General features: G+C 39.3%; 1 protein-coding gene across 4 annotated transcripts in view; it reads left to right on the plus strand.

Moving 5' to 3' along the window:
- PCMT1 (protein-L-isoaspartate (D-aspartate) O-methyltransferase) overlaps positions 1-25,960 on the plus strand; it is a 56,216-nt gene extending 30,256 nt beyond the window's left edge. For 2 of the 4 annotated variants that reach the window (XM_090041249.1, XM_090041259.1), the window contains 4 exons: positions 9,374-9,494; positions 12,509-12,594; positions 14,499-14,717; positions 23,633-25,960. In XM_090041249.1, coding sequence (XP_089897375.1) covers positions 9,374-9,494; positions 12,509-12,594; positions 14,499-14,678 — 387 coding nt within the window. In that variant the 3' untranslated portion in view covers positions 14,679-14,717; positions 23,633-25,960. The remainder of the gene's footprint in view (positions 1-9,373; positions 9,495-12,508; positions 12,595-14,498; positions 14,718-23,632) is intronic. The other 2 variants (XM_090041246.1, XM_090041253.1) reach the window with 1 other exon arrangement.
- The last annotated feature ends 1,509 nt before the right edge of the window (positions 25,961-27,469 follow it).

The raw sequence follows: 27,469 nt of genomic DNA on the forward strand, positions 1-27,469 counted from the left end.
AAGGCCAGCAGGACCTGGCTCAGCTCCACGTGGTCACCGCGTGCTGGGCCAGGTCCTGCAGCTATAGGAAGGGCCTGGCCACGGCAGTCCTGGAACCGCATACTATGCTGGCTCCTGTCAGCATGGGCCGGGCCCCAGGGCTGGCTCCTGCCTCTGCCCCCTGTGCCTGCGGCGGGGGGAGGACCTGGCCCAGCTCCATGTGGCTCGCTAGTCTAGCCTTGCACCAGAGCAAGTCACAGAGCTCTGGGAGGCGAGGCTCCTGTGTGCGCCTCCTGGAGCCATGTGACCCGCTCCAGTGCAGAGCCAGACTAGCGAGCCTCAGGGATCTGGACCCAGCCCAGCTGGGCTGCAGAGGGGTCCCGGGATCCGGCTGGGCCTGGCACATGGTCCCTATGTGGCACACTGGGTCCTGCTGCCACAAGACCAGCCCAGCTGGGTGGCAAGAGGAGTCCCAGAGCCAGCAGAACCAGGCTGGGCTTGGCGCATGGCCCCCCCACTGCTGCTGTTAAAGGTTAGTTATGGGCACTGGGCAGGGAGCTGGGGCCCTCCAGGGTGGAGCTGGGACCCTGGGTGGGGGGGCCTCCAGGGTGCCTGGAACCCTGTGGGGGATAGGGGCTGTGGCCTTCCAGGGGGGAGCTGGGACCTGGGGTGAGGGGGGCATTTCATGTGCTGTGGGGGAGGGGGGCTGCACCCTGAGGGGGACAGGAGACCCACCCCTCCTGAGCAGCCCCCACACCCACAGTGCCCCCAGCAATTGCCCCACTCCTATCCACAGACCAACCCACACCCCTCCACATCCACCCACTGCCTTCTCCCACACCCCTTCCCACCACCTTCCTGCAAATACCACATCCCCCCCATCACACACCCATCATGTGTGAAGAAAACCAAAAGCACAGATCAACACATAGGTATTTAGAATTTATTTTTTCATTATGATAGAGACACTGGTAGGCTTCCAAATTGCTTTAACATTGTAAATATACCAATAAAGCGTTACCCAACTTATCTCTCTCTCGTGTGTGTGTGTGTAGAGTGGTTTTTTGTTTTAAACGTGGAAGAACATGGATTTTGGGGGTATTTTAAAAAATGAATTTGGGATGCTGCAGCAGTCCAGCTGGCACAAGGGGTAGTGTTCCCAAGTACTAATTGGCTGGGCCCCAGAAGCTCCAGAGAGCAAGTAGTCCCGAGCTGCTTGCCAGGGCAGCTTTTTGTATGGATGGGACCAGTACAAGGCAGCTTTTTATACTACTGGGGACAGCACAGGTGCTGGCCCCGGGCTCTAGCTCCCCCTGGCTGCATATCCGGGAGGAGCCAAGCAGGGTTATTTTGCCCCAAGTGGCACAATTTGCTCCACACAAAGCGCATGTCTGAGCACATGTGCTGAGGCAAAAAGCCCCGGCTCTATTTTGCACCACTTCTATTTGAGCTGCTGCAAGCACACGTGCTTGCATGTGTGGATGCACCCTGTGAAACTAAGAATGAAATCAGGTTTTTGCATGATGAGTGCAAGATTCTGCTTCTAGGATGTATGTCTTAAAGGAATGGTTTTTGCTTGCCGTGTAGATTTGAAAGCAGAATCTTAATTAGTTTAGTATGTGGTTGGAGTGGTTAAAAGATTAGGTAGTTTCTAAAAATACTGGGTTGAAAAATATAAGTGCATAAAACAATTAGAAGTAGCATCTCTTTTCCTTTTTAATGTAAATCTGTATTTGGAGGGAGGAGGAGGGGCTCATAGGGAAGGTAAATTGACTTCAGTGTTTTGGGAAGAAAATGCTCTTAAGATGACATCTTAAGTTTCATTTCAGATATGTCCAAAATCTCCAATGGAATTTATGCCAGAACCTTCAGATTTTGCCAGTAGTGTCATAAGAATTTTTATACATCTTTTAAACCTGAAAGGTAGACAATATAAGAAGCAAGTTAAATCACAGTTTATTTTGAGGCTGTGAGGAATCTAGCATTACTTACTTCCATTGAAACCCTGATGTGCTATTCAGGTTTTTCTATTTGTTGTCCTTTGACAGGGAATGTATAGCATAGCAAATTAATATATGATTTCTTTGTTAACATTAAATCCTGTGGAAACATGATCGGTTTAATAGTGGCATGGCTACAACTATATATATATTTTATGACAACTCGTTTTTTTCTAACATCTACTTTTTGGATAGTGTTTGGTTGAGAATCTTCATAAATTACGCAAAAATTGCATAATGAAGATTGCACCAGTATTGCATGGTTTAGTATAAGAACGCTTTTTCTGGTTTTATATTACCATTTATGTAGAAGGTAGGGCAGGATGGCATTTTCCTGAGTAACCTGTTCAGGAAGTCATAAGCTTCATAGGTGACTGCCTATGAAAGCTTATACCTCTCTGAATGAGTTAGATTTCTAAGATGCCATCCTACCCTGCTTTGGACTGTTTAGGGTACACTATCCTGAATTGGAGTGGGTTTTCAAAAAGTAGCATCCCAGTATGCAACTTACTGTATTTTTGCTCATCAAGTGAGATGAGTTAGACAGTGAAGACTGCAGGCATGCCTTGCCTTCAGTCAGATCATCCTTTGGGATTTCTGATGTTTGCCTTTGCACCATGATGTTCTATAAAGAGACTTGAGAGAGATCCCTGTCTTGATATGAACCTGTCATGCCCAGGTTTGATCTCCCAGAAGCAAACGCATATTAGGGTTCAGTCTCACTGGTGTTACAGGCTGTGTCAAAACAGAATGCTTCAATGTGGCAGCTTATATCAGTATTCTTGGTAGAAAAAGATATTGCGACTGTTCACATAGAATGTCCCAAAATAACTGTAATAAGACTCTGTTAACCCTAACTTTACTGAACAAAAAGAAGCTGTAAGAGCCTGGTTGCTGAGAGTAGAACATTTCTTATGTGGCAAGGACAGTTTATATGTTAAACCAGGGGTGTTCAACCACTGCCCTTTGGGCCAGATTCAGCCTGCAGGGCTTTCTTTGTGTCTTGAAATTTGGTGGCAGGGAGCAGTGCCAGCATTAATTGCTGCTCCCATGCTGTCAAAATTCTGGATGTGTGGGGAGCCCAGTGGGCTGTATAGTGTGGCTTTATGTGTTAAATCTGGCCTGTGGAGCTGGGGTGGCCTGAGTCCATATCCTGGCATGGGGGGGCCAAGTTTTGGCAGCACAGGGTCTGACCGTGGTACATGGGTTGGCAAGTTGAGGCCATGCAGGGACTGGAGGGATCTGGCCCATGGACTGGCCTTGCGTTATTCATCTGTTATTGGGATGAAAAGTTAAGCACCATTGCTTTAAACTCTTCTGCTAGAGCTAGGGTTCCTGGCAGTATCCTAAGGCAATATTTTTTTTTTTTTAGTTTATTTAGCCATGTTCCAGATTCCCAGAAGTTGATAAAGACCTCCCCTTTTGAGGTCTCTTTAATGATAAATGAACATAATTCCAGAAAGAGGGTGAAAAACTTACGTCTTTCTTTCCAGAGAGAGCCTTTCTCTACACCAGAAATACAGTTCCAGGGGAAAAAACAGCTGGTGCATTTTCTGACACTGTTTCTGCTAATAGAGAGGGTGGAAAATAGAGTACGAAAGAAGGATTCCTTGCCATATATCATTTCCACCCCCCCCATTGGTTGCCACATGCTATAGTATTTTTGACAGAGCAGTTAACAACCAGCAATTTTTCTTTCCTCACTCATTTAACCACCCTACTACAAAAGAAGGCTATAAAAGTTTCTTCCATGTATCTGAGTTTGCCTGGAGTCTCAGAATCCTCAACAGATATTTATGAATTACTTTGAAGTGCAGCATATTAATGCTGGGGATTGTCTTGTCCCTGCTTAAAGAGAAGCTAGTATTTGTGTTTCTGCCTCAGTGTTTCTTAATCTTTTCAGTCAGGCTGTCCCATTCACAATGTTTTTGAATGTGGCAGCATTCCCAATTGAAAACCACTGTTGTGCTCAGCTTACCTCAGTGGTTCCCAATGGGGTGCTACTACTGCCAACTAAAATGTATGCAGCACATCTAATGCACGGCCAGACCAGGAAGGACTGAGGTATGTGAATGTATTTCCCTTGCATTAAGGCTCTTTGACTATAAAGTAGACAGGAGAGCAAGCTCATACTGCAGTCCTTGCTGGTCTGACCCTGGGCAGTGTTTCCTGGAAAGAGGTGCTTGGGACAGGTGGAACTGTCCTAAATCCCTTCTTTTTCCAGAAGGATTATGGAGGAGGGCTGTACCAGAAAGGGCTGCAATACAAGACAGATCTTCCTGAGATCTAGGGCAAGAAAGTGCACATGTTGTAGCACCTACGTCACAGCACCCCAGGGGGGTGTGTCTCATGGGGCCTCAGTTGAGAACCACTGACTTCAATACTGTCCATGTGGAAATAAAACCTATTCATATCAAGTATCTCCTAGTTTCATGTGGGGAACAAATTGTTTCCTGCTTTTATGCCTCCTTTTGGACTGTCACTGCACTGGGTCTCTTCAGAAAATATCTTTGTCATTGCAGCCTAACTGAGATGCACACAGGTTGACCATGGGTCTCGAGTGCTTAGACAGTTTGGCTGATGGAAAATTGGACCCTGTGTACTTGCTTTTTATTCTCATACTATTCCGGTTGTCACATGTCTCAAACTTGGATTGTAGCGCTCATTGACATGTCTAGGTTGCATGACTGTTGAATGCATGGGAACCCAAATTTTGCATGAGTGATCTGGAAATCAGTACAGGAAGATGTGTCCTAAAAAGCCTTCTGCTAATGCATAAAGTACTGTCTGGTAGAAGTCCTTGGAGATAATGCCATAGTCCTTGCCTATATCAGGAAAAAGAAAGCACATGTAGGCCAGGAAGATGTTGTTCTGGTATATTCATCATCACATTCACCTGCTAGCTGTAGCCTTATCAGAGAGAAACAGTATCTTTTTAATTTGCTTTTTCCTCCCCACACATAATTGCAACTGTAAATACTTTGAGAAATCTTTTAGTCAATCTGATGAACCATGATAGAACTTATATTAATATTAAAAATTATTTCTGGTTTACTTTTTGATTATTTTTTCTCATGCATGTTTGATAATGTCTTTTGAGGAAAATAGCAAGGCAAGTGAGAGAGAGCCTCTTAACTTGCACCATGAATAGATAGTATGTAAATGCAATGTCATGTTGTGCCAGCTGCTAAAGTATGTGTCAGGTCAGTTTCTTGAGTATTGACTCCTACCACAGTAACTCTGTTTCTCAAAAGCAATTGATTCTCTCTGTCAGCATCCCTGCATAGTAGAAAAATGTTATTCCCTTTTTACTGATGGGGAATTGATGGATAAAAAAGATTGATTTTGAACAATATAAGCATAAGAAGTTGGCTTGCTAATGCAAAGAAACGTATTGAGCTATGTCTTGATTCAGTGGTAAACCAGAAGACCATGCTTATTCTGACCCAATTTTCTCAGACCTGTGTTTCTCTTTCTGTTCCTGAAAAATAGTGTCTGAAATTCAGAATCACAAATGCAGGTGGGAAGGAGTCTTAAGATTTAAGAGGCTCCCTGCCATTTTAAGCTTCCTGCCTATTGGCTGTGTTGTATAACTTTGTAATAATTTGTTTTTGCATTTACAAGTTGCAGTGGAAAGAAGGAATAACTTTATTAGGTCAGATCTCTTGTCCAGATAGTCCAGTAGCTTTCTGACAGTGGTCAGTACAGATTGATTCAGAAGAAGATTCAAGAATTTTGCAGAAACAGTGTCTTAAATCTTCCTACAAGGAAATCTTCTTAACCCAGGTTATATTTATATATAAAAATTCTGAATAATTTGGTTGGACATATAAATCCCCTATTGGCCAACTCCTCTATTGAATCCTCATTACATTTTGCTCAATGTTATGTAAGAAGTTTAATTTATTAGAAGATTTTTGGTTTTTACTTACGTAAATTAATTCTTACTATGGAATAGGCCAAGGTCCTATTTATCCTGTTCTTTGATTTGAGCAAGTTACTATATCTCTCTGCCTTCAGTTTTCTCATTTGTGAAATGGATTATTATTTATGGTGATTGACTGAACTAGAAGTCTGGGTATGGCAAAATATTTTTTTTGCCTTCTCTCCCCATGTACCAACACAAGCCTTTGATAAAGAGACTACTCACGTGCAGTCAGTCTCTCTGTTAGACTCTATGGGTGCATCCCCATGTGTGCTTACATGTGTTTCCCTGGGTACAGATAGCAGCATGTGTGTTTATCCCCAGGGGACGCCCCTGCACACGTGCTGTGGTGCACACTAAATTGCCCCCAGTGTGGTAGGGGAGGCTGCAACCAGCAGCCTTACCTGGGGCCCTGCGGGTCTTCTGGGGCTGCAGAGGCAGCAATTTGGGCGCACAGAGCCTGGCCAGCTGCTAGAGTGTGGCTCTGGCTGGCCAGGCTCGTTTCCAGCAGCATACACCGCACTGTTTTTTGTTTGGGTTTTTTGGACTGTGTTTTTTGTTTAAAATACCAGGATGTCCCAGTATCTGATTTTTGGCTCTATGCTGAAATGTCATGGTAAATCTTTTCATGTGTGCCGTGTGTGTTTTGTGACACCTCAAAAGCCTGTGAGGCACTGCAAAGCACAATGTTCCCACTCATGGGGATGCAACCTTTGCATGTTCCCAGTGAACTACACCCCACTGATTGATCCTTTAGAAAATAGAATAGGCAGCTTCAGAGCGAAGCATAGGTCAGGAGCTCAGATGTGTTATCTGATTGAGTTTTGATGTCTTGGAAACTATGATAGTCATCTGTTGGTTTCTCTAGGGAAACCCTTAATGTCTAGTAGAATGTGTATATTGTCTTACAAATTAAGATGAAACAGTCAGATAAGATGTATGTATAGGAGATAGCAACTGCAGAATATTCATCCCCTTGTATTTTTTGGAACGTGATTCACTAACAATCCTGTGGATATTGAAATTTTACACTGGGTGGAGTGTGGTTTTATTCTGGGATCAGATGCTTCTTTTGGTTTCTTGATGGCTCATTTTGTATCATAAAGTAGAAATGGAAGGAATAGGTGTGCAGGATTCTGGAATAGCCTAAGGGGCTCTGACAGACTGCTGGTGTTTTTGGGAAGTGTTGTTATTTTAAAAAAGGCTATTTCATGCTGTGCTCTTTTTGCTGAACTTTAAATGCCAAGAAGTTGCAGCCTGCCAAAGAGGATGACTGCATCAGAATTTTTGCTGGCTTTCAATCCTGCTGGTTGCCAAGCATTCCTACAAATAGTAAGCTGTTGTTGTCATAGTGAAAACTTGCAGTCTCACGTGTTGCTTGTTCTCAAACTCAAATGCTAGGCCTGCCTCATTTCACTAGGAAAAAAATCAATTAGGTGGATATTATTAATTTCAGTTTCAGAGTATAGAAGTTTAATCAGTTTCTTCTCTTGATTTCTGCTAAGCTGTCCCTAAATCTAAATGCTTATAAAATTAAAATGTACACTATAGAAATATAACTTACAACAAATACAAAGCTACAAGGGCTTTGTAAAGCTTCGGTCCCTGATTCAATTTGGTGGCTGAATCTGAATCGAATCAGGAAACGTTTTAATCTCTCTGAATCGATCAGAACTCTCCGAATCGATTTGGAAAGATTCAGTGATTCGGATATAGATACAGCTTCAAATTTGTTTTTGTTTTTTTTCTACATGCCTCAAGGTACCAGATGGCTTGTGAATGCTGCGCTGGTGGGGTGGATGGATTATCCCACAGGAGCGCAGGGGGCTCCCCAGCACTCTCGGCAGCAGACCTGAAAGTGAACCAGAAATACTTCTGGTCCACTTCCATGTTGGCTGCTGAGCATGCAGGGCCTTCCCCTCCCCTCTCCCGGCGCTCCTGTGGGATGCTCCATCCGCCCCAGCATTGCAGCATTCATGAGCCGTGCCTGGTACCTCACTGTATGTAGAAAAAACATTTAAAGCTGTGTCTATGGCCAAATCCCCGATTCTCCAAATTGTCATCGAATCTTCAGATTTGGATTCGGCCAAATCAAATTGGGGACAGTGATCCAAATCAAAAAATCAAATCACCGTCCCCTGTTGGGGCCAAATCTGAATCAAGTATGGCCTGTTTTGCACACCCCTATAAAAGCTACCGGTAAAAGGATACAATTATGGACCAGATGAGTTGCCAAGAGCAGGTCACTCTTTCATCCTGCCTTTTGCACTGAATCTTTGAATCTCTATTCAAAGACAAGTATAAAGTTTCAATCCTTTTCAGAGCCTCCAAGTTACAATATTGTGGCATTGCCTACCCTACAATTTTATTTTGTAATCTTTGCACATGTTAAAATGTCTGCGCTAGATTTTCTACTTCCATTAACATACTAAACTAAGTCTGTTGGCCTTCAGTTTAACATATGCTGATGGCAGTATGCCTTGCCTACACTAACATGTGCTTATATGTTTTTAAAGTAATAGGTGCTAGTACTCTACCTCAGCTGCCTTGGAATATCAACAAGCATATCTATAACCATACTGTTCACTTAGTGTTTTGTACATGACCCCTCCATTCTGGAGCAAGTGACTTGAAAATAGTCATTTTTTGGACATATGGATACTAGAATAAGCAACCATTTGGAGGGGAAGTTAATTTTGACAGTAACAGAATTATGATTCTACTGTTGCTATGCCAGTCAGGTCCCCTACAGATAAACCTAAAATTTTAGTGTTAGAGGCCAGTGTCTGATCATAAGCTGCTGCAGAACAATAGAACAAGAGATGAACATCTTGCTTTCTGTTCTCTGACTATTGAGCTTCTTTCTGAAAGATTAGTATGTTATATGAATCCTGGCACCTTGCAGCAAAATATAAACCTGCTATTTCAACTTGGTTCTCTTATGCTAATCACACAAACATACAGACAAGCAATGCCTCTTATGCTTAAGAGGCACTCAATTAGCATTCTAGATTGGTGTATATGTAGAGATAAGGAGCAGAAACTGCAAAATCACATTTGACCAATCCTTTATAACGATTTCTTTTATTATAAAGTTATCTAGAAAATGTTAATCATCTTTCAACAAAAAAAAGTTCTAAATATAACAAAATAAGACAATAACTGTTTAAAACTGAACAGGAAGATCATTTTTAATGCTGTAAAAATGAGACTTCAGCAGAACCACTTCTTAAAGTTGTGTTGTCAATTTGCTTTTTAAATAAAGAACTTATAAGTAACAAAAATTGTATTTGCATGCTTAACTATGAATTCTGAAAGACAATTAGTTGTTCTAAGCAGTTTCTTTAATTGCACTGAGGAATTATATTTTAGCTTTATCTTCCAAATGTATTAGAAGCAAAAAGGTTCAGGAACTAGAGATGGTGGTTCTGTGGCACAAACTGTTCAACTATATTAATTTTTTTTCTAGGTTGGTCCCAAAGGGCGAGTTGTAGGAATTGATCATATTAAAGAACTAGTAGATGACTCAATAAATAATGTCAAAAAGGATGATCCTACATTGCTGTCTTCAGGAAGAGTGAAACTGATTGGTGAGCATCAGATTTCAATATATTCGTTGTTGCCTATTTTCACTAACTGGTTGCAGCTTAGTTGCTTAGCTTCCCTTCATGCCTTTTTATAAGCTTCCCCTTCCATGTTGGGTAATAGTTGGATTTTTCTAGGATTGTAAGAAACATTCAGAATCTATGGTAAATATTCATGTGGATTAAAATATGTGTAATAAAACACAGAGGATCTGAAGAATGAGAATTTGATTCAGTTTTAATGTTTTTATTTTTTTTTTTTTAAACTGTACTTCCAGCTTCTTTTAGTATACATGAATGAGCTTCCAACTTAAATGGGAACAATATAGTAAAAAGATTTCATGCTTGTGCAGTAACAGTGGTGACATTTTGCCAGTAAGCTTCTCAAATGAAAAATGTACTAGAAAAACAGAGTGTACTCATTGAATTGGTCCAGAGTTGAATTTGTCCAGAGTTTTTAAAACGGATTGATAGCATCTCTCACTCTTAGGACTTAATGTTATTAATTTATATCAAGAAAATAAAATTAGACAATGAGAAGAAAGAATGCTAAAGAGAGGAATGATTGTTTTAAAATTTACTTTGGTTATAAATCAGTACTTAATCATCATGGATATTGATGTCTTGAGAGAGAAATTTGGAGTGAAAGCTCTGTCCTGTTGAAAACCAGTCTTTGGGTGAATTCTTTAAAAATGGCTTAGGGCTGGCACACTAAGTGTTTTATTAAGAAAGTTATGAACACACTATTTGTCTTTATATTTATTTTTCTCTGTTCTTTTGGAACCTTATAGCTAAATTCTTCTCAAGTCATTTTTGGTTCTTTTTCTGTCAGTGAAGCTGTTCCAGATCTTTTTGAAATTAGAGAAATGGTACAGTAACCAAGAATGTGCTTGTCTTCTGTTGGCACATTTAAAAACATCTTGTTTCTGTACAAAAATACTTCTGGTAGTGAACCACCGCAAAGACTTTCTTTGATTAGGGTTAGTCATGACATTGATTTTCTGCTGTTGCTCTCTACTGGTGAAGTATCAGTCATTGATAACACTTGCAATGGCCACACTAGTAAAAATGGTTTCTCACCTTGCTGTCATACTGTCCACCATTTTCTTCGTAGGGAGCTTATCTGTTCTGTTTTTTATGCTCCACCGCACTAGTGTTAAGTTGCCACTGAACTGTATGAACAATGGTGTAAGGACATGAGAGCTCAGCTATTTGCTGTTTTGACCAGCATCCAGCACTGTTTCTTCGCCTCAACTGACTCTGTCCCATAGGAAGATCAGTCTACCAGTGTGCTTGCCAGTTATACAAAAGCCACTGTGCAGCCCAGGATCCATCATTGGTGTGGACTGGGGGGGCAAAATAAGATCTAGAATGACCACAGTTGAATGGCAGACATGGATTATGCCATAGGAAGACAAATGGCCGATGACAGAAATGACAGCAGAAAGCAAGTATATTGTCTGATGGCCTGGACCAAATACTTGGGATTTTCTCATGCTATTTTTGCCCACCCTTTTCTTCTAGATATTACAGCAGCCCTTAATAGTGAGGGACGTGGAGGAAAAAGTGCCTTTGAAGTAGGCGGATTAAGGGAATTAGACTGGTCAGAGCTTGTTTAGTAAAGTTTTGGGATCTTGGGATTATCTGGAATCGATGTAAACTGATAGGTTATTCAGATAACAGTTGGTGTGTGAATTCAGATATTCAGTTGTTGGTCTGTGGTTTTCCATGGTTGCTGATGAAACATCTTCTACTGCTTCACTTATGTCAACTGCTTTACAAAAGTTCCAGCAGAACTTTCTTACTGAGCATGGAACAGGAGCAGAATATTTTTGAACCTCCAAGTATAAGAAGTACCAACCCTAAAGGGGCTTATAGGCTTTCCGCACAACGTTCATGAACTTTCTCAAGGTTCCTAAAGGGGTTTTTGAAGTTTCTCAAAATCTCAAAGATCTGGCTGAGAACTGAGAGTTAAGGTGTTCAGAGAAGGCTGCAAGTGAAGGAGTATAGTGCATGTTGAAACAAAGCAAAACCACAACTTTCGTGCTCACAGGGAAATATATTTACTGCTTTGTGGATAAACTATACAATAGTGCAATATCAGCAGGTCAGGTGTATTGAAAAAGACAGACAAAAAAAATCTTGTGCAGCATTTGTATGCTAGAAGACCTGTCCTTTTTTCAAAAACCTTTCATGGGTTGCATGTTGCCTAAACTCCAAATTAGTTAGTAGAAATGGATACTGAAGAGACATGAGGTTTTTTTTTTTTTCTTTTTCCTATGGGAATTGAGCACACTGCTCCTACAACAGTTGTCCAAGTCCAGAGTGAGGCCAGTTTGAACTCCTGGTTTCCACTGGGTGTTGAATTTATGGAATCAGGCCAGGGCTCTTTAATTTTTCTGTTTACTCATATTAAGTACAGATAGGATTTTGGTTTTGGTTTTTGTTTTCTAAAGAAAAAATAACCAACCCCCAAACCCAGGTGCTTTTAAATTTCTTTGAAAGCAATGTTAAGATGTTTGCTTAAGCAGCACAGTAATACCTTAAAATCCCAATACTTAAAATGTGGCTGCAATATTTAATGACTGTTATCTCTGATCAGAAGGTAGACATGATTAAAGTTACTTTACTCTTAAGCAGTACAGAATGTGTTTTAAATGAGTGTTTTATCTAGTGGCATCTGTATCTGCAGTCTGAATGCCACTTACACTCTCTTGTTAGTCTTTTAACTTTTACAAATGAATTACTTTCAATATAAATGGACTCCTCTGGTTGTTATTGCTCCAGCAGCACTTCACATACTCTGTAGATGCAAATTCTTTGGTTGAATTACTTCACATAATGCAGCTAAATATGACAGCTCATTTTAAATATCATGCATTTACATTTCAATTTTGCTCAGGGCTTCAAGTTAAATTTGAGCGTAACATTTTATATGCAGCTGTGAATGGTCTGAATATCTGAAGCTCTGTTGTCCCCTCTACACATATGGAAAGGATAAAAATATTGCTTTCTTGCAGTGGGAGATGGAAGAATGGGACACACAGAAGAAGCTCCCTATGATGCTATTCATGTAGGAGCTGCAGCACCAGTTGTGCCCCAAGCAGTAAGCTCCTTGTTTTTGTGTGAATCATTAATTTCTCTGCTATGAAAAAGTTGTATTTTTTTTAATTGAAACGCTGGTAGAGCTATTCAGTTGAGGTCATGAGTGCATGCGCGCGCGCGCACACACACACACACACACACACAGTGTTAAAACTTGTTTCTAAGTAAGTGTATTTAAAAATGGTGTACTTACTGGATCTTCATTATTAACTAGAACTTCTATATGCAGTAAATGAATGAAACTCCTTTTCATTAAGTAGTAGGTTGTAAAGTTTAAATAGGTACCTGATCTTTTTGCATCTTGGGTTTTCAGGGATTGTGTGGAATGTAGAGGAAATATGCTCAGCCCTTGCAAGGAAAGGAAGTGGGTTATGTCACTCAAGGTTAATAAAGGGCCAGTGTTTATGGCCTTCAGAAAAGTGTCATCCCATTTTTTTGCTGGTAATGATGAATACTTGCATATGAGTGTAAATAATGACATTTTTTGTACTTTGGGAAAGGAGGAGAAGAGATGGAGTTAAATATTGTGCTGTTGTCAAAGTGTCCACACATTCATTAATACGTAATGGTTACTGCACAATTTATTTAGTACTTGTACTATCAAGTGCTAAATAAATGCGCAGTAACTGCAGTTACTGTGCAGTGGCACCAGCAAATGCCTTTTAAGTGACACTACTGTGCAATAGTCTAATAATATTGCATAGTAATGTAGTAGCATTGTTTGTGCTGTGATGTGCTACCGTGCAATATTATTAGGCTACTGTGCTGTTAGCGTCTCTTGTAGATGCATCCAACATAATAATAATAATGTTTTTAAGGAAAGTTCTTGGTATGGTAAGTATCACAAGTCTTGAACTGTTGTTGAAGATCTTTGCAAACTCCATTAAATGATGCTTTGGAACTAAGAATTTGCAGTAGCATAGAGAGGTTATCCATTGCTAGATGTTGGTTGATGCCTTTGTAACAAAATGTTTCCAGGAATTGTTGGTAGATGTAAATATTACGTTTTGTTATCTTCTGAGATTAAAAAAAAAAATTATAGTGAAAACGCATGGTTAAATGTTTTTGTCAAATGCGTATTTGTTTAACTTTGTAAGAGACTCCTTTATTTTATAACAACATCAGAAAAATTGGCACTTCATATAAGCACAATCTTGTTATAAAAAGGTGGTTAAGTACCATGGCAAAAAGTTTCTTTCTTCAAGTAATTCCTGTTCTAACACTCCATCAGATAAATTGCATTTTTACTCAAGATATTTTGTAAGTGAACTCAGCCTGTTCACGTAATAGGAAATGGATTATATTTTATACAGCAGAAGCTGTTGGGTAATTGAGATATCTTTCTGTAGTTTATAATTTAATTAAACATTTTGATCTCTGGGATTCACATATCTTGTCATGATCACTGAAGCCCTTGTTAGACTTAGTATATGGAATCAACAGCAAATAATGAGCAGTTAAAATGAACAATTTAGCAAATATAATTTTTTTGCGTTTTGCTGTAAACAAGACTTGTTCCATGATTGGATAAATTCTCTTCGTATGGAAAAAGCTATGCTGCAGAAGCGCAACTCCTAAAAATTTCATCTGTATCTGGGATAATTGTTTTCCTGTAAATTTCAGATGGTTACTGTAAATGTTTCTAAAATGCAAGTAGTTGTACCTTAAGGTTGTACTACTGTTTTTTCAGTAAAATTGTCCTTATTCAAGCTACTGTATACTGCGTACAAGTTAAAATATCTCTTGTTAACACATTGTCCACCGACGATGCAGTTTGACTTGTACTTTGTGCAAAATACCTTGCTTCTATGATAAAAAATACTGCACAGTTATTTCACCTTCTGCTCTGAATTATATTGCACTTATCCATATGTACTCTCATTACTTCTGTTTGTTGTGTTCTAGCTTATAGACCAATTAAAACCTGGCGGAAGATTGATATTACCAGTTGGTCCTGCAGGGGGAAACCAGATGTTGGAACAGTATGACAAACTAGAAGATGGCAGTGTCAAAATGAAGCCTCTGATGGGAGTTATATATGTGCCTTTAACAGATAAGGAGAAGCAATGGTCCAGGTGGAAGTGATTTTCTGTTCCACTTACTTCTTCCACACATACACACAAGGTGAAAGGGTGTGAATTTTAAGCAGATAGACTGCAAGGGCTGCATTTGCTGCATTGCTTTCTGCTCCATACCATGAAAAGTGAGCACCTCTGCATTGCAGTGCCATGAGGAGGTTCTGCTAAGTTTTGAGTCTTAATTCAAGAACGGGAAAAATATTGCATGAGTTGCACTTTGTTTCATTTGAACTCATGGCTGCTGGAGGCTTTGTTGGTGTGTTGAAGTTGCATTTTATTCATTGTTTAGAACACAATGCTTCCTAAGCTTGAACTTCTCATCTACTGGACCATGTTTGCTAGCACAGGTCTCTAAGTTAAAATGTAAAAAATACTTTAGATGAAATCAAACACTATGTGCTGTGCTTCCCAGGACTGCTCTGTTTATCATAACCTTTCTTTAGTAGATCCAGGAAAAAAAAGCAAGTTTCTAATTTGCCACTTAAACTCAAGAGCCCACAAATAAGGAAAGTTCTTGATGTTCCTTATTAGGGAATAATATAACTAATATTCAAATATCTTATTTCCAAGGCTTAAAAGTAGCAGAAAGTGTTTCACTCCATGCCCTCCTAAACAAAAACCAAATGCTTAATTGAACAATGTTCAAAAAATTCTTTCTCAAACATACCCTATCTGAATGTCACTTGGGCATTTTATTATTCTCCCAAATAGCAAACTGCCAGTCCTCATCAGTTTTAAAGAAGTCATTTTCAGAGGTAGACAAACCTTCTAGTTGTTTTTTTTGGCGCTCTGATCTAGCACAGACACAGCACAGCTGTCAGCTTAAACCATACCAGACATTAGTATGCAAATGAATGAACCAGCAGTCCCAGTTTGTTTCCTGGATAGAAAGGTTTGTGAATGCTTCGTTAATTGAACTGTATACATGCATACTGAGCTCTTAAGATAAAATTTGAGCCATTTAACTCTTTCGTTTTGTTTTAAGTGTGGTTTTTTTATTCTTAAGTTGCTCTCAATTACAGCACACATTTTGTGCTTTGACATTTATCATTTAAGTTATAAAAATGTTCATAAAAATAAACAAATAAAACAATTAGCTTCACTTGCCTGCAGCTTATTGAAGCCTCATGTTAGTTTTTGACTGATTACCATATCTCTCTAGTATAAAGCTGCCATTTATAAAACAGGGCAGAATGAGTTTAATGAGTTACTTACTGCCTAGTTGTAAGTTAATTTTATATTCAGATATTATTTTTTGTCAGTATTATTCAAATGAATAGCTCGTCCCAACAGGCACCCAGTGCTCTGTCAGTACCATGCTGAAGAGTTTCCTGCCTTTGGCCCATGCTTTGGATGTTTCCTTTTTTGGTCTGTTTCCAGTGCTGCCATACCTGATATACTTGGCTCAAATTTGGACTTTCTCTTCTGCCTCCAGAAGCTTGAAAGCTTCTTTGTTTCTAAGCAGGAATTTTAACATGTTTTTCTTCTGCACCCCCCCATGAGCATCTGTGTTTGATTGTGATAAAACAATAGTAATTTTTATTTATAAAGTGCTTTTGAAGGATTTATGGAAGGCAAGGGATTGCTTACTTACACTTGTAACAGTGGTTGCAATGGACTCAGTATTGAGATCAAAAGGGCATCAGTGGCATAGATGTGTGCTGTGATGTCCATTCTCTCCTCAGGATTACTCCATTCTGCTGCTTCTCAGTGTTTGTGCTTTCCTTGCTACAGAGGGGACAGTAATCTTCAGTGAGAGAGCAAAGCAAGTATAGGCAGCTGGCCACTACAGGGTCGGCCACTGCAGACTTCTTTCTGGCTTGCACCCATGGCCAGGTCACCAACAACCATACTGGCAAAAGGCTGCCTACCACTAATCTAGTTCATTAGGCCAGTGTTTCAGCTTCTTTCCTCCCAGGGACAGGATAAATAACTTTTTCCAGAGTTTTCATGCCTCCAACTTCAGGAGTTATGTTCTGAGAGAAACATCCAGACTAAGAGACCCAAGTTGATGTCAGTTACTCAAAGGTACTATGAAGGCAAGCCTGGTGTAAGAACCTGAAGAGTTATGAATTCTGATTTAGGAAAGTTTTGAATACAGTCCTTTCCCCTTCTAGTTGATATATATTACTGTTGTATTTTTACAGCTGTATTATTCAGAATTGCTTTTTGAAAAGGTAGGCTACAAATAATAGTATTGGAATGAATTGAGTTGGATTCCATTAGGACCGTTTCCCTTGCACTGATAACTTGTTCCTACTTTGAACAACTGTGAATTCTCAAAAGAAAAAGTCTTTAATTTTATGGCCCAATTGACAAGTAGTAATGCTCTTCATTAACTAAAATTGATCTTTTTTTTGTGTGTGCATGCTCTGTTCCAAATTCCTTTCTCTGTCCTAAATTTACAGTCCCAGATGCATACATGTACCTCTAACCTGGATACATATGCTTCTCATGGGGACTAAGTTATTTGGAAAGTACCAGCAAGAAGCCATTAAATACACAGTCAAACTGAGCAATCTGCTTTCTCCCTTCAACTCTTTCATGGAGCAACTCGACATGGAATGAAAACCCTTGCATTTTTTGTCTAATAGGTATTCCTTCTGGTGGGGATCTTTTGACTCATTCTTCTTCATCTGGAATTATTTCTCTGTTATCCAGATCACAGGTCAACAGATCTTCAGTCTGGTTTTACAAGTTGCTATCAAAACTTTTAACTTTTGATAATATCACTGTCTTGATGTTTTTCTTGGTTGAAGTGATTTGCAGAAAGGGTGACCTCTTTTGATGTAGTAAATGAATAGGGCTGCCTTCCTCCAGTTGTCACATTTGCAGTTTTTTCTGGATAAAGTACAGGTTTCCCTTGCTTTATGCAGGTTCTGTAAGTGTGAGTTCGCTCTTATGCAATGACCCTTTTTATATCAAAAATTCATAATATGTGAGGTAAATTCACTCTTATGCAGTTGGTGTGGTGGAAGCCTGCAGTCAGCTGCTCTGTGCAGTCCATTGTAGGAATGACACACACCAAAATATAGTCTCCTGTGTGGATCTGTGCTCTTTGCTCGTTGTCTGCAACACGTGTTTCTGTAGTTGCCATCCCTATTATGACAGTTCCCTGTGCTTGTGTGTACTGTCTGCTGTTGGTGAGTACCCAGACTGTCTTGTAAAAGTGGTAGAAATGGGTCTGCAAGTCAGTACAGTCGAGGTCTTGAAACATATCCCTATTGGTTGTATTGTAAACTGAGTTCCCTTTATGCAAATTGGAGTTATGCGCCGTTTTCCAGGAACACATATACAGCATTAAGTGAGGGAAACCTGTAGTGCTTGAAGCAGCTTTGGAATCTGAAATTTCACTCTTGCATAGTGGTCCACTCTTTTAGCTTCCTTTCTGTCTGAAGCTCTCTTTAGCTTCAGAAGCAGTTGGGCAAATTGGATCTAGTCAGGGTAATGTTGTTTATAAAGAACAAAACATTTGTGGAATTTGAATGTAGTCCTTGTTCTGTAGGAGCATTCCTAAGTGAATGAAAGGCATGTAAATATGCAGCTTTCAACATTTTCATTCATTTTCAGGTCTACAAGTTACTCAGTAGTTTTCTCTTCAGGTATGGGGCACACTGGTATTAAACAGTTCTTGAATTTACCAAACTTTAGCTTTGTCTGTGTATTACAAGAGAAGTATATTGGCTTTATTTGTTGGGATTGTTCAGATAATCCCTCCATCTTGCTTTTCAACTCTCTTCTCTTGATCATTGTTTTGAAGATGACTGCTACTGCTTGTTACTTCTAACCAGTACTAGAATGAAGGAAAGTAGGTACCTATGAGGACAGAAATTGTACAACTTTGTCTCTAAGGGGATGCCCACTGCTATGTCAGAATCTATACTCTGCTGGTCTAGGAGATGAGTCAATTCTGATGATTTTTCTACTTATTTTTATTTATATCATTGGGTCTAGATGGGAGGGAAAGAAAATTGAAGAGCATTTTTTCTTGATCCATTGACTTTTTTTTTTTTTTTTTTTTTTTTAAGAAATTTCTTTTCCTGAATGTTGTTGTTGTTTTATTTTTTCCTGAATATTGCTTTATTTTATAGGTTGTTTTTTTAATTCAGCTGTGGCTTTATACCTGGGCTCCAAACATGAATGTATGTCCCCTCAAACATGCCATCATAGAGCATTTGCAAGTAAAATAAACTCACAGGGAATCTCTCTGAAGAGTGGTTCAGAGGCAAGAAATTCTTCAATATACCACACATAGAGCAGCAGGTACCTACTTAGAGGATTAAAATGCAGGTAAGGGAGCTTAGCCTTTCACATACAATGTCTTAGTTGTCTGCTAACTTTTTGACAAATCAAGAAGTTTTATATACATTTAAAAAAAAACCCAAACTTTTGTACTTCACCCTTTAGAAGATAGCAGTTTGGCTGGATGAACTTTTTAAAGTAGTTTCTATATAAATTATGACTGTCCTGTGTTCTTTGATTCATTAAAAGTAACACACCAAAAAAAGAGAACTTGTAAACAGAGGGTAATTGTACCACAAGCACAAAATAGTTTGAGTCTGCAATACATTTTTTATTTTTTGGTATTTTGATGGAAATAGACTGAAATTTGGCACCTGTAGAATTTTTTTCCCCAATCTCACGCTATTCAAAATCAATTAAATGTTTTAAATTAAGAAATAAAACTGATAATATAATGCATTGCTTATTGGATACCAACAGAAATGACTTCAGTGGAATCAAGATTTTATCCTAGTTGCATCTTCATGTGCAAAATACTCAGTTAATCTTTGAAAACTTTAAAAATAATATATTTTTGTTTAGAAGATGATCCTTACCTCTGCTTCAAAGCATTGTAAAGGAGTTAGCTGCCCAGTTCACAATTCATTTTCATAGACTGATCAGTAAGATGAGTATTTTCAGTCTGATGGAGTGGGGAAATTTTTTTGCAGACAGCAGGGTCCTTCTTAATTTAAAAGTGTGTGCATCAAGCATACATACATCATCTATTGCATCTTAACTTCAAGATACAAAATATGGTACCTTAGGTTCTGGATTCAGTGCAGATTGGTTGGGGTATGAGCACTCTCACAAACTGAACACTGGTTGAAATAGTAGATGGCAAAGTAACAAAAAGCAGTGTTTCACCTTGAGATGTACTTCTAATAGGGTATTTCAAGGATACATGTTGAGTCTAGCCTTATTTATCCCTAATAATCAGGAGGAAGGGAGAGCAGACAACTTGTTGAAGATTGTGGAAGGTGTTGCAGCCATCACAGAACAGATGCAAATACTGAGGCAATTTGAAACAGGGCAGCCTAGTAGGATGCAACTAAGGGAAACAACAGTTAAAATAGGTAGGGGAAATAGTCCTACATCCTGTAACAGGGAGAACAGGAAAGTATTAACACTGAATTGAATCAACAGGTTTAAGGGTAATCAGTTTATGCTGATCTAGAAATTTAGTTACATTTCCTTTTAATCAGCAGATGAAATAAGATCAGGAAATCTTCTAATTCCTCCTTTTAAATAAAATGTTCTAGTTGGGTATTAAAGTTATTTTGCATTTATTTTCAGTGCTTGTGATTTTTTTCCATGAGTGCCAAAAATTGGTGTTTTTTCTCTGAAGTCCCACTTATTAGAATAGGTTATTTTTGGGGAATCTTTATTGTCTTTTCATTGTCCCACAACTTTGGTGGGAAACTTGGAATCTTTACAGTTCATATTTTCAAACATCAGAAAGCAAATAAAACTCTCTAGATTTATTTTTAAAGATGAAAGTTTTAAACCAGTAATTTTTTATGTCTGCCTTTATATGGGAGTATTTTGGGCACAGAATACTAGTTTTTCTGTGTCCCGATTCTTTACTCTCCTTCAGTTTACCATGCTAGGTCAACACTTTCAGTGGCTGGAAGAGGAGACTTTAAAGGAACCCCCAGACAACTGGCAGATGGTGAGAAGGGAATAGATAAAAGTAGGCTTCTAGGATCCATGGGATGCCACCTCTGCTGCAGCACGGAAAACAAACTGGACTCAGCAGGCAGTAGGACCCTAGCAATGCCACCTCTGCTGCTGTGGCTGGAACAGGCTGTCAATGCCCTGAGCTGCCCCATGCCAGATCTGGTCTATGGGCTGTAGGTTGCAGACTTCCTAGTCTAACTTCAGAGCAGCTGCCAAAATGGATCAGAAGTGACCAAATTATGATGTTTTTCCTACATGTGCAGTTTAGAAAACAAATGCTGTTTTCTGCAATATGTTGTAAAATTAGTCTATGAAATAATTCAGGCAAAAAGTTGAGAATTGTTACTTCTTGATAAAAAGTAAAGGACAGGTGTATATGTTATTTTTGATAACTTAATCCAGCATTGCTTGGGCTTCTCCTTAGCTTCTGTAACAAGGGAAAATAAAGGGCACAATTAAAATGCATAATATGATGTCTTCCTGGGAGTTGATATGTCTATGATTTGACTTGATCAAGGATGTAGCAACTGATAACTCCAGCAAAAACTCTTTAGACACCAATTGATCTACTTTATTCATTTAATGTGGATTTCAATGTATGACTATGTCACTAATTTGAAAGGGAGATTTGATAGAGTTTAAATGAATTGATAGGAGATTATACATATTCGTCAAGGCATGCTTAACACAGCCCAGCATTAACTGTCAAGATGTATATTCATCATAGTATCCTACTCGTCATGCATGTGACTACTAGGAGCATGTTAGTGCTCCAAAATCATACTAAGTTATGCTGATGGAGAAAATTTCCCTCTTCCCCCACTGTCTGTTCCCCAAAATACTAAAAGTTAGCTTGTTACCACAGAAGTCAGAGTAGCACTAAGTCCACCAGTACTGTATCATAACAAATCCAGCTTGATATCCGTAGTTTAATGTAGTTAAAATTAATAACATGACCTGGTATGTTTTGCATAAAATAAATGGTTTGAAAACTCTAAGACTTGCATAATACTGAGCATTAACTACAGATATTTCTTATAGCTAAACACTCAATTTTCCTCCAGTTACCTTGCCAGGAGTTGAGTTCCTCTTCCTTCTGTGTGTTGTTATTTTTGTTTTTATTACTGTACCACCCAGAAGTTCCAGAGGATCAGGGTCTCCTTGTGCTGGCAGTAGATGGTGCAAAAAATTAAAGACAGTGCTAACAAATCATTGTGAAGATTGCAGCTGCCTGGTTTATTTAGAATTAGTAGCTACCATTTCAGGACAACTAGAATGTCAAACTATAATCCTGACCATTGAAAGCCCTCAGTTGCCTTGAGAAGCTGCACATGCTGTCATTTCATGCAATATGATTCTACAAATGCATCTTTCTTAGGAGAACTTTATTGCTTATGTGCATGTAGCAATAAGTTTTGTGATTTTTTTTTTTATGTTAGTAGGTTGGAAACACTATTTCATAATAGTCCTGGGATTGCATTAATGGAATTAAAATAATGTGTGCCTTTATGAAGTTAATGAAGTAAAATACACAATGCCCCCAAATCTAGACTACAGCATATTTTATCAGTTTACAGACCATTCATTTTCTCAAGGCAAAGGCAAACTTAATGCTATGTAGCATTACCTGTCCTCCTTGTAGTAGTAAAATCATGCATAATTTAAAACTTTTTGACTAGCAGGAAAAATATCTTAAAGTTTATTTTTAAATACACAGTCACTGCATAAACATCACTAATGTATCATAGTTCCATTCAGGCTCTAGTGGCTTCTGTATTTCACTGTGTTTTAAATATACAGTAGGAGCAGGTTTCTTAATATTCTGGAGTCATTGTAGTGATCAAAACATTTGGGAGGAGCTTTTTGTGCCCTTGTACTCATTTCTGAACCTTTTATTCCTCTGTATCTTTAATTTTTCCAGTTGCTGAAGGTATTATGTAGCATTGAATTAAAGCAGGACCCATGTGCCACATGTGACACCTAAAGGATTAGTATAATGGCCTGCGGGCTCCCAGCACAAGTGCTGCTCCCTCTCTTTCACCATTGCACCTGCCACAGCAGCTGGGTTATTCAGTCTCCCCCTTCCTTCCTCCAGCTTTTACATGATGCCTCCATTCATAGGAGGGGGTCTGGGTTGCTTGTTTTGTGTGAGAGAGAGAGGGGCAGGAGTCAGGCTGTCCACACTGCAGATGTGCATGTAGCAGGAGGGGAGGAGAGGGCTCCATTTGTAGTGGGGAGTTGGGCTGCCTGTGCTGCAGGGTAAGGAGAGGTGGGCTGTCTCCTTGGCACGCACAGTTGGAAGGAGAGAGGGGAGTCAGACTGTGTGTGAGGATGAGGGGGACATGCTAGACTGCCTGTGTGGCAGGGCAGAGCTGGTGAGAAGGCCATCTGTACAGTGATCAGCCCTCTGTCTCTGGTCCCTGCCTCATGCAGCCTCCAGGATTACAGCCCATGTGGAGTGTGGCCCTCATGCTCAGAATTTGAACTGCCCTGACTTTAATGAATGCTTCCTTCAGGAACTGGCAAAATTGCCCTGTGAAAGCAAAATATATAGATGCTATAGAACTTCCTCCACTTCAGGGTGAGGTGATGTCCAGCATTCAACACATGCTACAACTAAATTTTAATTTTAAAGTTAGGTTTCACATCTTACCTCCTGTTATGCCATTACCAAGAATTAGACCACAGCTTCAAACACCATTCAGCCCTGTAAATGGTTAAGGGAGCTAAGAGAGTTGTTAACTATGGGTGCTTTGATTTGAAGCAAATGATACACTTTAGAATGAAGGAATGGGGATCCATATTACACATACTACTTTGTAATATGCTGTGCTCTGGGATTTTTCTTTACTTTGGCCTAAATGTTTGACAAGCTTTCTGCAGTTCTGCTGCTTGCTGTATTTTGGAGCACTGCTATGCCTTCTGACTTGATAGCAAAACTTTTGAAGTGTGAACTCCACAGGGAAATGAAACATAACCACATTTGTTTTCTTTCTGCAGGGATGAATTGTAAAAGCTACATCATCTTGACCCAAACATAGTGTTACAGTGGACTGCTCATCTCCAGTTCTAAAAGCTTTTTGAAAACCAACAGCATTGCAGCTTGTTTTGGACTTTGTTATACTGTTATCAGCATGGAAAAGCGTGGTGTTTTGTTTTATTTTATTCTTTTAGAGGCTCAAGGCAAATCTGGGAAAGAAACGATAGAAAGTTTAGATAAATGCAGGCAAGGTTGTTTTTTTTTAACATGCCTTTATTGCTTTCATCTGTTGAAAGAAATGGATTTCTGCAAAAATGCAGTCAGAGACCCACAATTTGCAAACTCCTGTGTTTGAGGGGGTGGGTGTACTTGAACACTTCCTTCATCTCTGTGTTCCTTGGTAAAACAGCTTCTGTGCACCTTATGACACTACATAAACAATATCAGGTTTTCTGTGTTCAGATGTCTGCTAGATGCTACTAAAAATGAGATGAACTTCCTTTTTAAAGCTTTTGGTGTGGTGTCATAGACTAGCATGTAGTAGATACAATCAGCTGCTTTATTACCTTTAAAACCAGGCATTTGTATATATTAAACTTCAAGACATCAGAGGTTACAGCGCTTGTAAAACATCTGCTGTTCAGGTGGGACATAACTAACATAGCTTTTGCCTTCCTCCTAGAATAATTAAAGGAAACTTGAAGCCCAGTATTGCTTTGTAGCTCATTGCTGATGGGATGGATGTATTTGAATTTAAAAAACAAATGCTGTGTAAGCTATGTCCTAATCACTGAACAGTTTATGCAGTGCTGCTTTGCCAAATAAAGTTCAAAGCAAAAAAAAGGGTTTTTGTGTGCTTTTTGTGTGGAAGAACAGGATCGGTGTGTATGTTAAATATAATTGTGTGAGGTGCAGATTTCTCTACTCCAGTAAAATTAACATCCATATTGGTGAATTTGACACAAAAATCTCTGCTGTATTAATTTTCTTATTTTTTCCACTGACAGGCAATCATGGAAAAATTCTGGGTTCATTTTAGAAAGTGAAGTGAAACCTTTGAGCAGTAATTCATAGATTCTGAAGAACTGATGTTGGGGAGAAGTATCAACCAAATACACATATAGCTGTAAACATAACAAACATCCTTTTAAAAGAGTTGGGAAGTTGTAAGCCTTCTTCCACCCCAAACTTTGTGGTCTGTTTCTTCCTGATATTGTTAATGTTTGGAAACCCCCAAATAGTGTAAGAACTGTATAGCTCTTGGACTGCTAAAGGGAAGTGTGGTGATCTTTCAATTTCTGGTCACCAGAGCCGGAATGGTAAAATTACTGTGTATTACTCCGCTCCTTGCTCTCTTAATTGTGAGCAGAGCTAATAGCCAGAAAAAAAAATTCTGTAAAAGTGGTTCAGAGTGATCCTTGTTCCTTCATCCTGCTTTTGATAGAACAGCAATATTTTGTGATAGAATTAAGCAGTGAAAGCATGAAGGGAGTAATTAAAGGTCTCTGAAGTGTGAAAGGAGAATTTCTGAATGACCTTTATGTGAAGGTCAATTCCATCCTTCTCCTATGTCCAGTGTATTTACTTAAAATGTATAACCTCATTTATTTAGACACTTGTGAGGTTAATATGCCTCCTTATAATCTAATTGACGCCTGGGAGCACATATATACAATTTAATCTTATAAAAGAGATTAATATTTCATCTTAAGGAGTTGCTCAATTTTCGTGTTTATCCTAGAAATCCTAGAAAATCCACTTGCATCCAACATGTCAGATTTATATGAACTCACAAACAACTGTGAATCTAGTTCTTAGTGTTAAAGTGAAATATCTTAAATGATGCATGCTAATGTTAAGCCTTTTGATCACTGTATCATTCTTCTTGAGTTCAGCTTTATTTCCATCTTTTCACTAATCAGTTACATGAAGAATAAGAACTCAAATGCATCCAAATTCTTGTCTCTAGACACTAAAGTGTGACAAATTAGCCTAAGTTGGAAGAGGTGATAGACCTGACAACATGGTGGATATTTTCTTTGTAGAAGAAATGCATTTCAGGATCTGTAAGGCTTCTGGGACCAAGGCATTGGGGTTGTTATGCCTGTTCCACAGGAGGGCTTGATGCTGATCCTGCTGCTCATATAGTAGGATCTTTCATCTGAACTTGGGGTAGCACTGAGAATCTGAAAGTAAGACCCCTCTGTAACACGGCAGTGATTTTGGAGTTAAAGATTTGTTGGGAGGAAGAAAAGAGTTGAAATGCAGAGGGTTTGAAGAGTGTGAATAAATGCTGTGTGAACTATCTGAAATGCTACTTTGCCAAATAAAACAAAGTGAGGAACCTATATGAGTTGTTTCTTTTTCTTTCTCTCTCTTTTTTTAAATTGGATAGTTTTTTTTATCAAGCTGAAAACATCCTTCATGTCACAACCATATTTTTAAATACAAAAATCTGTATTAAACAGTCATATATGCATCACATGGATCTTGCCTCACTTACTGAGATGAAATATAAATTTGCCACCAAAGTTCATGAATGGCTTGTGTCCTGATAGATGAGGGGTGATGCTCAAATATATCCAAATTCTTGCCTTGAGACAAAATAACAACCTAAATTGGAGGAGGCCATGGACTTAACAACATGGTGGAAATTTTTTTAGAGCTAGGGACTGGCTGGCTGAGATTTCACATACGAGGACTTTGGGCAGGAGACAAGAAGGAAGTATACTTTTGTAGCAGAGGTGTCCTGTCCAATGTTGAGCTAACCTAACTCTGGGGCTTGCTTACCTGAGAGAAAGGATGAGGAGATAGAAAGAAGTAGGAGAGGAAATATGGAGTCCTGCCTGAACCTGCACAATTCCAGTTTCATGCCCCTTGAAGAGTTAAAACACCTGACCTAAAGCATGCCCAGCTAGGCTCTGAGGCATTGGTTGTAGTTCCAGAGGTAAGTAGTTGGACCACAAGCTCTCAAGTGTTAAAAAGGCTTGTGTTAGGTCAGCAGCCAAGTTTATCCTGGAGTTCAACCAGAGATAATTTCTGGACTCTGCTCAAAGTCAGGAGGTTTAAAGCCCAAGTGAAATAGGCTGTAGACCCACCAGTCTGGGAATGCTCGGCCAATAAGAGATTTACCACTGCACCATGTTTGTATCAGAGTGCACAGGCCACAAAACTTTGTTGTGGGATTCAATCAAATAACATCAGCATGAAAGCTTAAATTTCTTGACGTTAAGGAAGGAATCATGAACTAGGGACATCATTGTTGCCTGAAATATGGAAGGGAAGGACCCCTTTACATTTAAAACTTAAAACAAAAAAAGCTATTAGCTACGGCTGTCAAAGCCATCAGCACAGGGTCAAGGTCTTTTTAACACAACAGATAGTAATTAAGGAAACAGGCTGCCTAGTAGAATGGCTGTTCCATGGATATTACACTGCACCATGTACACAGGATGTGGCTCCCTTATACATAAGTGTGCTTGTTTATATTTCACACAAATAATGCCAGGGTTGCAGTCCCAGTTTAATTTTGGCATGAAGGGGGAGCAAGTGTGATAATAAACCAAAGGCTTGTTAGACATGTACACATTCAGAATGAAAAAAGGCATAGAGCTGGGAATGGGGGAAAATAGAATAGAAATGCTGCTTTCAGTAGCCAGGGAGATGGGGTCTGAGGCAGGCCTTTAGAAGTGAAGATTAAAGTTAATGTAATGGGCAATAAATGAGTCCGGAATGGGGCTTAGCTTGCTAACAGCCAGGCTAGGGACAGAAGTTGCACAAACTGGTTTAAACCTGTAACAACAGAAGTTCAGTGCACATAAACTGCTTTCAAAAAGGGCTAAAACCAGTTTAAGATA

This window comes from Crocodylus siamensis, chromosome 1, assembly GCF_052110815.1.
Source record: "Crocodylus siamensis isolate JL-2025a chromosome 1, ASM5211081v1, whole genome shotgun sequence".
Lineage (NCBI taxonomy): Eukaryota > Metazoa > Chordata > Crocodylia > Crocodylidae > Crocodylus > Crocodylus siamensis.